The following is a 17838-nucleotide window of genomic DNA, read 5'->3' as shown; positions in this document are numbered from 1 at the left end:
AAGCACATTAGAAAGACATCAACTATGGGGCAAATTAATGATTTGCAAGATCCTCATCTAACTCTATTGCTTCCTCTCTTTCTTTGCAATTGACCTTCCCATTTTAAGTGAAAAGGCATTCTTATAAAAATACATGAAAAAAAAGACTTAAAATATTTAGAGAAATAATAAAATGATTAAGATTTAAATTTCAAATAAGATGAATAGTCAATTTTTGAATGTGTCTAAATTATAGTTCAAATTTACTCGATAGAAAAATCAATAGAGAAGATTATCTATTTTAGAATTAATTAGACGAAGATAAGACACCTACGTTATCAAAAATAAATAAACACATGAGAGCTATTGCAACTTGAGAGAAAGTCTCCTATATGCTAGAACATATGGCCGGTCTTTATAATCTACTTAACTAACATTTGCAATTCCACCATCCTTGATTGCCATGGTAGCTAACATGATTATCGGTGCTACTGTTACGGTCTCACTTTAATTCATCTATCTATTAGCTCCTCATCTGGATCAATTCCCATCTGCAGTCCGAGTAAATCTGATCAGGCCGTCAACCTCACTAGGCCCCGTCAAGACATCTTGCACTGAATGCGACACTTGACTAACGATCCGACCATGTCAAGAGTATGACTTGGATGTTGTTCTCTCTGCCGTCCTATTGAGCTCCACCTGTAAGCCGACTTGCGGTTCTTGGCTTGTGTGGCAACCTACGTGAGAGTTCTCTTCCCTCGATTATATAAGGTCAGAGGACGATAGATGAAAGTATGATTTTCTTTTCTTACACAAAGGTTAAGCTCCTTGATCTTCTTCTTTGAGCTTTTACGCTTTCTCGCGCACGCACACAAGCCTTTCCTCTAAGTCCATTGCTGACTTGATTATCGAAGGGAACATGCCGGCAATGTAGACCCTTGACTGATGTGTTTCAATTCACAAGACACCAACAATAAGCACACCGGAGGATCCCATCACCATAAAAAAAAAAAAAAAATTATGCAACACAGTAATACAACAGTAGACAGATGAATCTGAACAGAGTAGTGCAGCCCAGTGCCACTACAAATTGCCTGAAGAACTCTATGTCTCACACAACTTAATTGGGATCAACCTCTGTGTCTAACCATCACTTTGAATAAATATTTCTTCTCATTGTTCACATTCTTATTCATCACCGTTACTCCATGCCATGGTTCATACTGCTTCTCCTTCCTTATGTTGCAGTACTTTAATTTGCATCCAACACTATTCAATATTTAACCAACTTCCTTCATTTTAAATTCTGACTTAACTAATTTATTTAATTTGGTTCCTTTACTAAATAAATAAACTTAAATAATAAATAATAATAAAAAAAACTCCGTTATGTACCTGGGAAAATTCAAAAAGGATTATTGGCATATTGATTCCTACGGATCATTCAACCTTCGCAAAGATCCAATAGTTCGGATCCGGATCCGACACTTCCTGATCCGAAAATATTGGATCTGGATCTGGATCTGCTTGATATCACTGCATATGACAGTTGGCAGCCCAAAAACCCTAGTAGGAAATTCTTAGGTCGCTTTGCTTCGCCTCGCTCCCTCTTCCGTCGGCTACTCTCCCCTCCTCACCAACGCCAGCCTACGCCACCGATCCCTTGCTGAAAAATTAACTAAACTGTTTCGAGGAAGGTGAGCAGGAGAGGCACTTGCATGTTGTTTAATTTAACTAACTCCATCCTTCCGGATGGGAAGGAATAAACTTTGATTGATATAGTTACGGTTTTTTTTTTTTTTTTTTTTTTTGTATTTACCTGTTTTGTGTCGTGATCTTGCTGAACCTGTTGTGAACATGAAAAAAAAAAAATCATTGCTGTTGCTTTATCGGTTTGGAAGTTCCTGAATGGCTAAGATGTTGGCAATATTATAGATGATGGCCGCTAAATCACATGCCTCGGTTGAAGAGACTGCAGCTGATATCAATGAGGGGGTAGACATGAACCAGAAACCACGTTCCAGGGACATCAGGCGCTACTATTGTCAGTTTTGTGGAATTTGCAGGTCCAAGAAAAAGATTTTGCGCTCACACATCCTAACCAACCATAAGGTAAAAACCAATTTACCTTCTCAATTAACTATGACTAGAGGCTTTTGCTTTTTGTTGCTTACTTCAGTTGGCATCCTCCAGTCAAGCTGAAAAAAAAGGTTCTTGCTAAAAGGGAATAATTATAAAGCTAGTTTGATAAGAGTTGGAACTTTGAGGAAAAAGGATATCTTGTCATTGCCTTAGGTTTACATAATGTTAATAAGATCTTCATTTAATGCACTGGTTGCTTGATGCAATTTAAAAATAAATAAATCGTATGAAAAAACACAAGTTCATTTCTAGGACCTCAAAGAAATCAATGGTAATAGCCTAAATCAGGAGAGCTGTACCAACTAGTCTTTAAATTATTTACTACTTAGAGGATTCACTACATGGAGAGCAATGATGGATAATATCCATATAACCGAGTTCATATAGTTATACAACTTGTTATTTGTTGTTATAATATTCTACTCATAAGTCTATTCTTAAATTTATTGAGTGGACGTACTTTTAGGGCACTATATTATTTTTTAGATGTTGAACTGTCCAATTTCATCATATCAAGTCATTTCATATCTTAAATAACTATTAAAATTTCCTCCTTATCTCTTGAAACTCATCTAGGATGAGTTGGACAATGCACAGTTAGATGAAGTCGATCATGTAAATATGCTGGATGGCAGGGTACAAAATACTTGCAAAGAGTGTGGTGCAAGCTTCCTCAAACCGTCTCATCTGAAGCAGCATATTCAAAGTCACTCTATTGAGGTTACTGCAACATTCTCCTGGATAACATTTGCCGTAGGCCACTATATGTTTTATTTAAATATCCTTTGTAGTTTCACTGGTTTTCTTCATCATTTCATTGATTATCTATAATCAATTATTTGATATCTTATATGTCGACTTTTTCTTGAGGCAGTTGATTGTTTAGTCCTTTGCTTTTTTTTCAATTGATAATTGGTTCTATTGGGTTTCATACATCTTGTTCGTTCAACCGTGTCAAATATCTATGATTGGAATAGTTATTTATTTCCCTTTTTTTCAGCCTATTTCTTGAGATTATTTGACTAACACATACAATATGAATCAAACAGAAATCAGTAATTCTATATGTTAAGGAAACAGTTGATTTTCATTTGGTTACTTCTGATATACTTTTTTGATGACAACTTATTGTTAACTGCTGCTTCAGCTAAGTATTTCTTCAAATACTAATTTCTTGATTATTGATTATTTACCTGTTTAAATGTTATAAAAAACTGATTATATATTAAGCTTTAGTTGGGAATTTTTAGATTGACATTGAGCATTGCTACATTCGGACATTTAAACAGAATGCCATTTTATTTGGCAAATGATTGTACATCTGCCAATTTATGAAGGCTATTTGCAGGCATAAAGCATTGTGAAACAAATTTCCTTGTGGGATAATGATGTGATGCGTGAAGCATTGGATCCCGTGTTGAACTCCAAAATGCAAAGGGGCTACAATGTTTTTCTTGAGTGGACTAATAGCAGGATGGGAAAACCTCCTGTGAAGCTCCACAAGAAAGCCTCTATCACGCACTTTCCTTGAGGTCAGAAATAAATTTTCATTTGGTACTTGCCCTTGAGGTCATAAAATAATAAATTTTCATTTGGTTACTTGCAATACAATTTTGATGACAACATATTGTTAATTGCTGGTTCAGCTTTGTACTTCCAAGTAGTCATTTTCTTGATTGTTGATTATAATTATCTCTGTATCAGTATAATTAAAAAACTTGTTAGAGTTATATGTTAACCAATGAGATTTCTTGGAGATTGAGGTTGAATATGCTACTTTTGGGCATTTAAACACAATGCCATATTATTTGGTAAATGATAGGCCATTTACACACTTTGATGAAGGAAGAACATTTGCAGGCATAAAGCATTTTGAAAAAAAAAATCCATCTTGGATAATGATATGATGTGTGAAGCATTGGATCCCATGTGATGAACTCCAAAATGCAAAGGGGCTACAATGTTTATCTTGAGCGGACTAGTATCAGGATGGGTACACCTCCTGTGAAGCTCCACAAGAAAGCCTCAATCACGCATTTTCTTTGAGGTCTGTCTTTTATCTGTTTTTCTTCAGCTTTCACACATCTATTTGTAAAAAATTGTTTGTATTTACTTGTTTGATATACTTCTGTAGTTATCTTTCAAGTTTGTTTTGATTTAGTTTCTTTATCTGTGATTTTTTTATCGTTTTGGATCACCTTATAAAGTTAAATGACGTTACTATGAGAGTTCCTATCTAAGGGTGAGAATGGAAAAGGTTTCCTGTTTTATGAGTCATAGATAAGAAATAGGGTGTTTATTTCCAGGTTCTTTTCACGGTTAACATTAGCTTTAATTCATAAATTTGTTCTCATTGTCCTTTCCAATTCATGATCTTGGTGCTGGTTGTTTTATCATTGGCTGATTCTTGTGTCTCATATATCTTTCATTTTGATGCAGAGGCCTTTTGCCTGTCCAGTGGATGACTGTCATGCCAGCTTTAAAAGGAAGGACCATTTAACTCGCCATTCATTGAGTCACCAAGGAAAACTCTTTGCTTGCCCTGTTAGTAATTGTAACTGCAACTTTGGATTCAAGGGCAACATAAAGAGGCATGTGAGAGAAATTCATGAAGATGAGTCTCCTTGTGAAGGTCAACAACAGTATGTTTGTGGTGAACCTGGATGTGGGAAGACATTCAAGTATCCCTCAAAATTGAAGAAGCATGAAGATTCACATGGTAAAATACTCTCCTTTAAATCATTGTAACTGTTGGCATAGTTCTGTAGGTTGTTTTCTAAAATAATCATATAAAGTGTTCTCAAGGATGTCAAAAACACCTAACCAACTCAAGTGGATCCTAGATTTTCTCAAATATTGGTTTCCTCAATGTTTTCTTTTCATCTTCTGAGTTTCAAATTTTGGAACAAAAAAAAAACTGATCATGTTCTAAAAAAAGAAATAATATATGCTGCCAAATTTGGAAAACCTGACCAAAGCAGAAATTATAGCAAAAAGATGTATTACGTGCTGATGGACAAGACCCAATCTGGTTTCAAAAGCAAAAGAAATCATGTGTAGAGTCTGTGTAATATAGAAAATGAGATATGATGTCGATTGTGGGGTTTCCCACAATTGAAACAAGATGGTTATAATTTCCCATTTCCCTTGGCACACACTAGCCTGTGAAATTTCACATATCCCTTGGAATATAGTAGCCTGTGGAGCAGGAGATTTATTATCCATACCTTGTTTAGGTGAGCGAAAGTTGTAAAGAAATCGAAGAGGGGAAAACAATGTGTTTTAATTGCTAATCTTTTCATGTTTTTCCTGGTATGGAAATGATGTATTATGAAACATAGATAAGTATTGTCCTTTCATCAACATAAAAGGTAATATGTAATTTTGTTTTAAATTTCTCTTGTGTCTATTTTCTCTTATGTATGGAAGTTTTATTAAGCCTAATAGGAGGTTAGAGGTTAGCTAGGGTTAATTAGATGTAATTAAGGCTGAACCAGGTAGTGCTAATGTTGATTTTGAGGGATTCAGAACTAATTTGGGTTCAAAATAGGTATTAGATTGTCCATTTGAGGGTTCTATTAGGTGGATCTGCTTTGGGTGAGTTTTAGGCTCAGACCATATTCGATTTGGTTAAATTCTGGTTAAACCACAATTGTACCAATTTGGTTTGCTTCAGTTGCTTGGGTTAAGTGGATAACTAAAATCCATATCTTTTTCTTTTCCCATATGTGATTGCAATCCTCTTCTTCCATTTCCCTCAGTCCATATCTCTTTTGTCCCCTGCGTCTTTGTGAAAAGGGTGCTTGATGTTGCCACAGCTCACGCCAACATCACTGCTTGTCTGTGTGTAGCCTGGTATTGTCACCAATTACACTATTGCCACATCTTGCTGCCAGCAAGCTCTGCCACTTGCCATCCTCCCTTCAGACTGTCACCGCTGGATGCGCATGATGTTGTGGTGCCGGTTTCCTCCTATGCCCTTCCAGCAGATGTTGAGGTTGTATGAGGCTATGAGATTTCTAGTGTGGTGGTTGTATCTTGGATGTTAAGTCATGAGGTTGGGTTGGATTGGTTATAATTTAAGTGAGGTTAGGGTGGATTTGGTGTACTAATTCTTACAGTGAAATCTCAATATTATCATATTGGCTCTTCGCTTGTTTTGCTTCTATTATCCTATTGGCTTCTAGTAGATTCTTTGTTCATACATCATATTGATTGCCATGCATGAAGATATTTATGCAGATATGTATCTGAGTTAATTTTCAGAACAACCTTTTGCAAAGCAGGGTAAGGTTGCGTATAATAAACTCTTCCTCAGGGGCCCCGCATTGGCAGGAGCTTCGTACACTGGGCTGCCATTTGTTATGTATCTGAGTTAATTTGACTTGTTTATATGTTGAATTCATATCATGTCTCATAGTTACATCTGACAGATTGATTATTTTGTTGTATGTCATATTGTTGTGTTATATTGCACTAGTTTTGGTACACATTAAGAATTACACATTAGAAGATCCTTTACCTCTGGTTAGGATCTGGTGGGCATAAGGTAACACTAGGCGAACTATATTGAATGTTGAGTCATTTGTTGTGGATATGTTATTTACAAATATTATTTGGTTGTTGGTGACTCATATAACATATAAGATCCTTGCCGGACCTTAACCAGCTATACACACTCACACTTGATTTCTCTCCTCAACTATTTATTGACTGCAATGGCGAAGATGAACTTAATCTATCTTTGGTATTCATGTGGAGTGTGCAAATGGTACCACTCTATTGAATTTTAGGGGAGTGCAGGGATAAGACCCATGAGTAGTTCCAAACTATGGTCCAATTGATTGCAGTACTTTAGCAAATAGTATTTGGATGATATTCATACAGAATAACATTTATTCATATTCATTTTCATGCAATGTAGTATTTTATTCATCTTATACATTGCAGTGCATTCGTAGTTTATTATTTTGTTGCATTACCTTATAAATGTCGTTATTTTTGCTTACCCTACGCAGACTTTCCTGTTGACTTTCTTCTCTTGTCACTTCAAGGCTGTATCTAGTTCTTTAGTGAGTTGGCATATTTTCTAAGATCGCTTTAAGGGCCCTGCATGCTTTTGGGACGTTTTGGGGATCTTGCCCGTTTACTTGAGTTTCTCCTCCCCCGAAAAAGAATATTTCTGAAGGAAAGAGAGCATTACTGTTGTTTGTTTCTATCCTGTCATATTTTGTTTTGTGTGAACACATTTTTCTACTTTGGGCATCTTATATGTCATGTTTGGGTTACTTTTTGGTTCCTAAAGATTACTTTTCACTAGATGTGCATTCTTATTATTTATTATGCTGCTTTATTTTTTCAACGGTTCATATTTGCCAATTTTTCTACTTGGTTCAGTATTTTTTTTGTGGTTCTTATAGTCCCTTATACTCTAATTTAATCATTGCGAGCTAAACCAAGTCTTTGTTACAGTTAAATTGGAATATGTGGAAGTTGTTTGCAATGAACCTGGATGTATGAAGACATTCACAAATGCAGAATGCCTTAAAGCACATATCAAAACTTCTCACCTATATGTTGATTGTGTGATTTGTGGAACAAAACAGCTGAAGAAGAATATTAAACGACATGAACGCATGCATGAAGCAAGCGAGGTGACTGAGAGGACAAAATGTAACTTTGAAGGTTGTGAACGCACCTTTTCAAATGTAAGACCTGAATTTTGTGTAGTTATCGATTTTCTGTCTCTCAGGCTGTCAAAGCTTAATTGCTATTTGGAAGCAATCTAGTAGAACTTTTTCAATTAATAGGATGAGGTGGAAATCTTGACTAAATAAAGCCATAATATGTTTGCATCCCAATTGTGTGTCATCAGGAATTTGGTTAGGACATTGTTTGAAGTATAATCTCATTGCAAGCTGTTAACTGTTAGGTTGATTTTCCTGTATTAGGATCAAAGGTAAAGTTCATGGAGATTTCCAATTTGAGCTTTTTAACAGAAGCTTAAAACATCTAGGCAGAGACAATTATCAGATATGAATGGATCAAAGGTAAAGTTCATGGAGATTCGAATCTGAGCTTTTTTTAACAGAGGCTCGAAACATCTAGGCAGTTAAAATAGATGTTCAAATGGCCTTTTACCACATTTGTTATTAATTGCATAAATGCACACTTGTTGATAAGGACAATTTATTGGAAGATCACCCCCTTTTTCTTCTCATTTGCATCATTTAATTTATTTCTGGATAAGCAATCAATCTTCTATCTATTTAGTAATTATTAAGTATAGTTTTTGCACCTCGCAGGAATCGAATCTCAGACAGCACATAAAAGCAGTCCATCAAAATCTTCGTCCATTCGTATGCAGATTTTCTGAATGTGGGAAGAAGTTTCCCTACAAGCATGTCAGGGATAACCATGAAAAATCTGGTGTGCACAGTTACATCCAAGTAAGTGTTTAGTCTAGGATTTATCTCCTAGACTTGACATGGTGATCCGAAATGTTAGGTTTGCAGGTTTGCATAAATTCTGAGTTGGTGTGAGCTTCTCCTTGCAGGGTGACTTCCTTGAAATCGATGAGCAATGGCGATCACGGCCAAGAGGTGGACGGAAAAGAACGTGTCCATCTATTGGAACTCTCCGCGGGAAGAGGATTGTTTCACCTGAGCAAGAATCTATACTTGATAATGGAGTTGAGTACTTGAGATGGCTACTTGCTGGTGAACAATGATCGAGATTGAGAAGATTCATATGCCAATGCTGCATCTGCTGTCTTGACATAGTGAAGGCTTCGTCTCAAATGAAGTGATCTATGTATGGGAAGCAAGTGCCCAAGTCAAGTGAACTGGATAATGATACTGAATGCTGAAGTCATGAATGTATAACTTGGGTTGTTCACTTTAAATTGCTCTGCAAATTACATTTCAATTTTGGTTAGGCTTGCATAGGGGATTTACATAATAATTTTGATTTGTGGAATCATATGAACGCCGATTGAAATGTTTGTTTTTACTCTTAAGTCTCCTTTCCTAAAACTGAAGGAAAGGGAAAAAAAAGATTATGAAATATTTTTTATAGATAAAATTATAAATGCCTTTCATTTGATTATTGGAAAGAAAAAAAACATTTAAATTTTAAAATTTTATTTATTGAAAATATATTTATAGAAAGATGTATAAAATGCTTTTAATCTGATTATTTTTCTCAAAAAATAAATTTTCAAGATTTTATTTATTAAAAATAAAAAACTATACAAATAAAAAAAATTGTAGGCATGGATTTCAATTCTATTGCATATGGAAATTAATATTCCGTTTAAACAAATAAAAATAATACAGAGGCCCAAAAACCTTTTCTACCCAAAAAAACATAAATAGAGCAAACAATACAGAGTTATTTTGTTTTCCATATTGAAAACATGCACTAAGTTACACTAGCGAATGTTCATGTCTTTGTGATTTTATCTAATTTACTGTAAAATCAGTGAGGAATAAACTAAGATATTCTAATGGATTGAAGATACTTGAAGAAAATGTTTACTTGTTTTGGCAAAGTTAATCCAACATATAAGCCTACAGCAACCGTGATATACAACATACTTGGGAAAAATTTCTACTGGTTTTGGCAAGTTAATCCAATACGTGAGCTCACAGCAACTGTAATATAGGTTCTCATATCAATTAACACAGCAAGACTAGTTCCCAAACCTCGAATATGTTGAGGATTTACCACGGGATGTTAACTATCACCTTTTTTTTTTTTCCTTTTGCTATAGTTGTTTGGTGACTCCAGTAGTAGACTTCAGACACTCAGCTGACGTACTCAACAGTCCTTTGAAGCCATTATTATTAGATAGGCAAAGATATGTCTATCCAAATGGTTCGATAAAAGATCCCTTTTGACTTCAATAAATAATGTCTTCCTCATCGGGGCCAAGAAATATCAATCGTCATACATGGCATTTGCTTCTCAAGGGTATTGTATGTGCTATGGCCTATTGAGCAAAGAATCAACACTCCCGTCTCACTCGTAGTCAATTTGTTCTTCTAGGTGTGATCCAATCTCTCTTAGTCTGATCATACTGCAAGGAGGAGCAGCTTCCGTTGCGGAATGCTTCAGACATGAGCTTCTTCATCAGTTGTTGTAGCCTTTCAGCACCTGGTCCTGGCTGAAGTTTAGAATCATCAGACCTTGAGGAGCATTGTTCTGCTCCATCTGATCTCTGATTGCACCATCCACCAGGAGTGACTTGTCCGTTTGATCGCCCCAAAAGTTCTTGGTCAATTTTATCCAAAACTGGGTCCCCTTTTGGAAATTTCCTAGCAAAGGGCATACCGCTTTTTACCATTCTGTTGAAGTCTTTGGATGTAAGGAGTAGAGGGTGTTGCTTCGGAGGGTAGTCCCAATTAATAAAGTGTAGGTCATGGCCTATGGAAGTGTTTTTGAACTCATCAGAATTGCAGATGACTGTGTGGAAGTAGCCTTCAGGTGAGGAGATGAAATTTACATAGTACATCAGAACAGTTCGAGGAAGGTTTTCCCACCCCCATATACAGTACTCAAGGAAGCTTCGAGTCAGCATCACCCATGCCGAACCTATGAAGAACATGAGTTAGTACAATAAAAAGACAAACCAAGTCCTGGCTCGCTAAAAATTAGTTAATGTATAATGTAGTAGTCAATTGAATAGAAACAGCAGCTGGTAGAAGATAAGCAAGGTTTTCTGTGAGAATTCAAAGTAAAAACAAAAAGGGTGTTGCTTTGTCTACATAACTGATTCTATTGCAGATTCAGCCTGATGGGGCTCCACTGAGTTCAAAGTCCACATTGTTGTTATTGAGGAAAAACTACTATCAATCTCAGAAGCCATACCACTTCAAAACGGACGATGACAGGTTTTCCAAATGCGAGACAGATCAATTGTTAAGGGTCCACGCTCCTAGATCAGTATGCAGTCTTTTAGTACTTATCAAAGAATATTATACAACACCATTAGTCTGATTTGCATTCAGTACCACTTCCATATTAGTAAGTGATCAAAATATGTAGGTTACATCTGGGTTTCACTGCCATATATAGGGCCTCATACCAACCTATCCAGAAGTGAACAGGGCAGGAAAGTTCCTAAAGGTAAAGTGTAGCCAATCTTCTCGCAACTTGGAAGATTTCTCATGACAGAGATGCTTTCTTACTAAATAAGCACTAGTTGGGTAGTAATTAGATGGTGATCTGAAAGAGCATTGCTAAAATCTATTTCAATCGAATTACATTATGGATACTAGCTGGAGCCAGCTCAAATTACAAGAGTATTAGCTAGATTCGGCTCTTAGATATCATTGAAAGGTCTATTGAACGTGCCTTATACATGTTCAATTTCATAGAGACATCAGCTTCAGTACAATGAAGATACAGATAATAGCTGAAGGAATAATAGATGTAAAATAGCTTACCAGTGTACAATTTGAAAGTAGTAGGCAATTCCCGACGTTCAGTTGTAGTGAAAACGTCAAATTTTTTTGACAAATAAAGGCCTGGATCAACAATTATTGGTCTTGCCCTCTGTGTCCTGGTGATTAATTTCATGTTAATATTGTGAATTGAGTAATAGATTAAATTGAAAAGAGAAATCTTCTTGACTCACAATTTCCAACCAGCAAGGGGTGAATGCTCAATAAAATTGAGATTTCTAGGCAACGAAGATAAAACATGAAGTATATCTGCATGGACACCATAGAAAAGGTAAGCACAAAGGAAAAAAAACTAGCAATGAGCATGTTCAAATATATCTTGCTATGCAAATAAAATGGTAATCTAGAAATATTTATTCTCTATTTCTAAAAGGAAATTACTTGAAGTTTATTTGTTTAGTAATTCAATGGTGCAAGGCTTAATCTAATTTCTTCTTCAAAAGAACCAACGTGAAAAATAGTTCCTTCCATAGGAAAGAAAGGTCCTTTTCCAGGCAAGCCCAAAAACAGAAACAACACTAGGAACTAAGCCGTAGTTTGCAACAAACCCAAGAAGCAGACACCTTGCTTTGCTAGCTTTCTCTATAGACTAACATTTGCATTCTCTGTCATTTGGAGTGTTTATAGGAACAAAACTTGATAGCTTTCAACATACCCAAAAAGTGGTAACGTTGCTTTTGCTTGATGTCTCTATAGCCTAACATTTGCATTCCTTGTCATTTGAAGTGTTTATAGGAATAAAAGTTCCTATATATAATCCCTACCATGGCTGATCAAAACTGACCGAGTTCAGGGAAAAGGCCTTCAAGTTGGGCAGACTTGAGCCGGAATAGAATTGAAACCTTTAGTGGCAGTATTTGCTGGAGAGCACCAGGTCATGAAACAGTTTGATTTTCATCTCTGGTTCTTTTTCTAGAGAACGGAACCATAATGAACGATGGAAACATATTTTCTGTACATGTGACATGACAAAATTAATAATACCTACCTGTGCCTTTCAACAAAGAAGTCATAAATTATTATGTTGCTCATAAGTAGAATAGTTGGTCTAAAAAGGTGAATCTGGTAAATTAATGAATCTGATGGATCTCTACTGCTATGTACGGATTCCAGCGCAGACCACTTACAAGTTGTAGCACTGAACTGTGGCAGTATTGTTGTTAATTGGACGGAGTTTGTTACCGATTTATTATGGTCGAGTCTGCCTTGTTTATCCTAGTCCATCTTGTGAGGCTGTGTGGAGGAATAACCCTTAGAGTGTGAGTTGCTCAATTAGTATCATTTCCTGATGTTTCTCCTCCTCTCATCCCCTCCTCCCCTCCTCCCCTCCTCCCCTTGCTCTTCTAGGCCTTCATCTCCTCCAAGTACTCAAAAGACAGACTTAAGAATGAATCAAGAAAAGACATCTTCCTATTCCAGCGATGATATCAGCCAAGACAGACCTTGTCTTGGTTGGTACAGTTGAAATTGTGTCGGCATGGATGACACAATGGCATGTACATGCTAACACAGTATTAGGTCTTGGTTGAGAACCAGAATGATATTTTTTAGCAGTAGTGACCAACACCAATCGACGCATGAAACCATGCCTCTAAGCCATGATGGTCCTTGATAATACAGCCAACTGAATTCATCTTTATAAGGTAATTTCTGTTCATATTAGGGATATTTCATCCTTGATCACTAGGGGGCCACTAGTCTAAAGCCATAAAAATCCTATAATCTAAAAGGATAGACTAGGAATTCAAATTAAATTCGATAAGTTGGAGTTGAACCAAATTAATTGATTTGGGTTGGTTTGCATAAGTTAGGGCTGAACCAAATTAAATAATTTGGGATTGGTTCAGTTATATTTTTGGTTCACATGGTTTAGAGTTTCCAAGACCAAATTAGAAGATTTGAGTTTGGTTCAATTACATTCTTGGTTCACATGGTTTAGGATTTCAAATGTCAAATTAGATGGTTTGGGAGTTTAGGGTTAGGGTTTATTCTAAGGTGTTTTTTTTTGTGTGTTGGATCCCCTGCCTCCCTTTCTCACAATTTCGTCTAGTAGCCACCACTCCTCTCTTTTTGGTAGAAGCAATTGCTGCCCTTATTGGAAGCTACCGCCATCCTGGTTGAAGCATTTGTGATCTCCATCTATCCTAAATCGACTCCTTTCCCTTATTGGGGATAATATACATATGGGTTTCAAGAATTAGGGAAATTATTTAATTTACCTCTTCTAGAAGCACAGTTACAAAGTAAGCCCTTTATCATTGTTCTTGTTTTTGACTTTTAAAGTTGAATCTATGCTTATATTGATTTATAACTTGTGGATCTAGTTGTTAAGAGAGCATGAAGGATCTTTGGGGTGATTGATGAGGATACGAACAATTGAGGTGGATTTTTCTTACTTGATTCTATTTGACATTTTCCAAGTGCATGATTTAAATTGACAAATTATAATTCCAAGTCTAACCGAATATGTTGTTTTAATGGGAAAATTTTCAAAAGAAGATATATAAAACTGATGTTAAAGATAAATCTGTTGGACTGATTTATTTTATTTTAAAAATCACTCTACACTCTTGCCTTTGATACCTATCATGTCCTTTTATGATATTCTTGCTTCTTTGCACTTATGTACCTAAATGAAAATCTTAGGAAAGTGTTTTAAAAGAACATGAATCACTTTATGAACACTGAAAATTTGAGATATAAATAAATTTTAATTGATTTAGTATAATATTAAATAAACTACTTGTAGTATAAAGATTTGGCCCCACCCTCTAAAGAATTGCATGACTACGAGTTTTGACTCCACCCTCTAAAAGAGTTGTGTAACTATTTATAGTTTAGTGTTTCGGCTTTGCCCTCTATTAAATTAACAAAACAAATTAATTATTTATATTATAGACATTGGCTCCGCACTCGTAAAGAACCCTTGAGTCTTTATGAGTGCATGACTTTGCGCATCTTTATAGACATTGATCATCTTGCATCTTTATAGACATTGGCTTCGCGCATGGCTAAGTTTCAGTCATTTTATATGAGAAGATTTTCTTATTAGGTGGATTGTGGGTCGCTCACTCTATTTTTAGGTGAGGTGTATTTCTAATGAATTGAGAGTCCTTCACCCTATATGTATGTATATGTGCATACACATGATGCATTTTATTGCATGTGAATTACAATTCATTTACTCTAATATACAATGCATCCTTACTGAGTGTTTTGCAAGTCATTCACCCTATATATTCCATATATGATTATGATGCATTTCTAGATGGATTGCAAGTCATCCATCTATACCTACGATGCATCCTTCATTAAGTAGATTGTAAGTCATATATATATGTATAATTATAATAAAAGATTAATGAGATTAAATTGGTGGAACATAATAACCTTGATTATTTGTTATTTGTAGGATTCTTTTATGAGATATTTTATATCATACACTTTTTTCTTGTACCAACTTTGCATTTTTACGCTCACCTTTGAAATTTTTAACCTCCAGGTTATTGATGGGGTCATAATACTGGTGGAGTTTATTTAGAGGTATGCATTTAGATAGTTTAGTTAGCTTTTATATATTTTGTTTTGACATTATTGCAGTTCACACGTGGCAAACAATGCTACTATCAGTCACCTTAATGTTTAGAACCAATACAATTTAGAATAAGCTAGCCATTAGGAACTCCATAATTGTTGGTCTCTGCCTACCCCTATAGCCTTTCAAATGGGTTCAAAATTTATGACTATTTATGAAGTTACTAAAATATTTGGCATTGAATTTAGCTGCTAGCTTTAACCAAAATAAGTTCTCAATTATATCATGCAAAAGATTTTAAAAAAATGGCTGAAGATAAAAAAAAAATTAAAATCCAACTAGTTAATTCTAGTCCTCATCTAGGATGATAAAAAAAATGGCTGAAGATTTCCAACTCCTGTTTTTTAGAAGGAAAAAATCCAACTAGTTAGAGTGCCTTCTATTAGATGCTAGTTTGCCATTCAAATGGCAAGTTCATCCAATTATATTCCTTTTGTAAAGCTCTTTTACAAAACTAACCTTCATATAAGCCTTCTTAGGGATAATGATCAATTTTCACTTGTTTGGAACCCTAAACATATAAATGTCAACAAAAATCTTAGGAAGGCAAGGAGTGGCACTCTGCCAATAGTGATTTGTACCCTGCTCATAACAATCTAAAAGGGGACTTGCTCAATATCCATGATGTGGCATGCCAATGGACTCCATATAGATGCCATACAAATGTGGTCTAGTGGGCCTCTGAAAGGGTGCATCGGCCTAACCCATACACAGAATATAGAAGTGCCATTAACTGTTAGGTATAAGAGTGAGATCTATCTTGCTAAACAATCCTTCCAAGCCCTTTCAATTTCACCAGAAACAACAACTAAGGAAAAAAAGGATTAGCTTGGTACATTTTGGACATGCTTGGCTATTAAAATACATCTAGGGAATGGCACTGGCACAAGCAACACCAAAAGTTTTATGATCGTTGATTCAAAGCTACTACTGACAGTATGACCCTACAAAAAGTACAATGGCAGGATAAAGTCCAAAATAGTTGAAACTACAGCTTGTTGTTGTTGCAGTAAGATATATTATATCACTTTATCCTTTTTTTATATTTGTAACCTTAAGACATCGACACAAAAAGATCAATTTTCAAATATGATCATGAATAATGTTCACTGATAGTTTAATTGGACATATATATCCAAGTGAGCTAAACATAACAAATGGAACTAAAATAGTAAATTCAAAACAGGACTGACCATCTTGTGGCATAAGAGGATAATCTGAGGCACTGAGGTTTATAAACCAGTCCCATGTTAGTTTCTCCTTCAACAGAATGGAAATTGCATGCAGGGTGCAAGCAATCATGGTTGGGCCCTTGTATGTCACCAAGTTAGCTTTAGCAATCACACGCACATTTTCAACTTCACTAAACAAGGGATCACCCTTGACATACGTAGTCAAATCTATCCTCTCCCTTGGAGGTGCCTCCAGGTCCAAGTGCAGAATATACTGATTTCGAGGATGGTATATTGCCTGCAAAGTTCTCCTCATTCTTTGACTATCACCTTTTGTGCCAGTTATTAAATAAGCCAGCCGTGGAGCTTCTTGTTCTTCTAGAGTTACTGACTGATCCAATACCATTTTTCTATCTAGTCCTATAGAGTATCCCTCTGAATCATCATGACTAGTAAAAGTGATCATGTCCAAAGTCAATGAATCCCAAGAATTCTGAGAGGAAAACAACCCAAGAATCGTTGCCATGAAAAGAGTTAATGAGACGAGCAAGCTTGCAAAGAATGGAAGAAGCCATCTTCTATCACTGAATGGTTTCGCATAATGAGACCCGCCATTCTTCCTCATACTTCTACTGGCCAACTAATAGGCCAGATATACCGTTGTCAATCCAAGATACTAAGCAGCCTTTGACTTCATCCAGCAAAAGCCCTACCGTAAGATTAAGAAAGATTCGGAATACGAGAAGAAACTAATGAGCAAAGAAGAAGTTCGGCAGCGGAAGCAAAATTACTCTTTTTAGCAGTAGATAAGGAATTCAGCGTGAAATCGCCCCGGAGAAAGCGGTGAGGTCTGGGGCTTACTCAGTTGCTCCAAATACACTAATCATCCAGTTCGAGAATTGATCTTCACGGCACACAAAGAGAACCCTAGATACCGAAGCTTTTACAAACCCACAGATCTGAATCTGTACCGAAGAAAAGATCAACAAGCGGTGAAATTCGGCAGCAGTTCCCCTGCAGACGAGCACAAGCGGATGAGTAAAATATCTCCAACAAAAGCTCAGAATTTTGTGGCGAACAAGGAAAAAAAACACAATTTTGCTCCCAATTTCTGCATTGTTTCAACACCAAACGTAGACAAATACAGGCAAGTTCCATTTTTTTCCATTGAATCAAGAAAGGGGCAGAATCGGAGAAAGCAACTCACCGACAAAGGTCAGTTTCTTCCGCAAACTAAGCCGAACTCATCCAAGACGACGCATTGGAAAGACATGGGGGAGGAACTCTTTTATATTGCTTATCGACCGACTATCTGATTCTTTTAAATTCTTCGGACGAGTAAAACTTGAGGGTTATAATTTGTTAGCTAATAAATTTATGTGGTATGAGATGAAATCACTTACTGTTTTGGATCCATTTAAATAATTCAAATAAATTTAGGAGAAGTCAACCACATAGAACTGATATCATGCACGACTTATCT

The 17838-nt window shown here is 36.0% G+C and overlaps 2 protein-coding genes across 2 annotated transcripts; one reads left to right on the top strand and one right to left on the bottom strand.

Annotated features, from left to right (window-relative positions):
* The first annotated feature begins 1588 nt into the window (after positions 1 to 1588).
* On the top strand, positions 1589 to 9066 carry LOC141820201 (transcription factor IIIA-like). Its single transcript, XM_074707484.1, has 7 exons — positions 1589 to 1676; positions 1915 to 2091; positions 2698 to 2841; positions 4561 to 4840; positions 7594 to 7829; positions 8427 to 8570; positions 8678 to 9066. Exons 2-7 carry the CDS (start codon positions 1915 to 1917, stop codon positions 8849 to 8851), a joined length of 1155 nt encoding a protein of 384 aa, XP_074563585.1. The 5' UTR covers positions 1589 to 1676; the 3' UTR covers positions 8852 to 9066.
* Positions 9067 to 9611: 545 nt separating this feature from the next.
* On the bottom strand, positions 9612 to 17633 carry LOC141820173 (beta-glucuronosyltransferase GlcAT14B-like). The gene is made up of 5 exons (XM_074707447.1): positions 17563 to 17633; positions 16377 to 17369; positions 11762 to 11837; positions 11571 to 11686; positions 9612 to 10716 (listed from the first exon to the last, which is right to left on the bottom strand). The coding sequence occupies exons 2-5, from the start codon at positions 16978 to 16980 to the stop codon at positions 10154 to 10156; spliced, it is 1359 nt and encodes a 452-aa protein (XP_074563548.1). The 5' UTR covers positions 16981 to 17369; positions 17563 to 17633; the 3' UTR covers positions 9612 to 10153.
* Positions 17634 to 17838: the final 205 nt, after the last annotated feature.

Source organism: Curcuma longa, unplaced genomic scaffold (genome assembly GCF_044706935.1).
Source record: "Curcuma longa cultivar G26 ecotype Majalengka, Jawa Barat unplaced genomic scaffold, ITB_CL_G26_1.1 utg2798_np1212_758248_RagTag, whole genome shotgun sequence".
NCBI classification, from domain to species: Eukaryota; Viridiplantae; Streptophyta; class Magnoliopsida; order Zingiberales; family Zingiberaceae; genus Curcuma; species Curcuma longa.
Note: the sequence above shows the minus strand (reverse complement) of the source record. Positions and strands in the feature narration are given on the sequence as shown.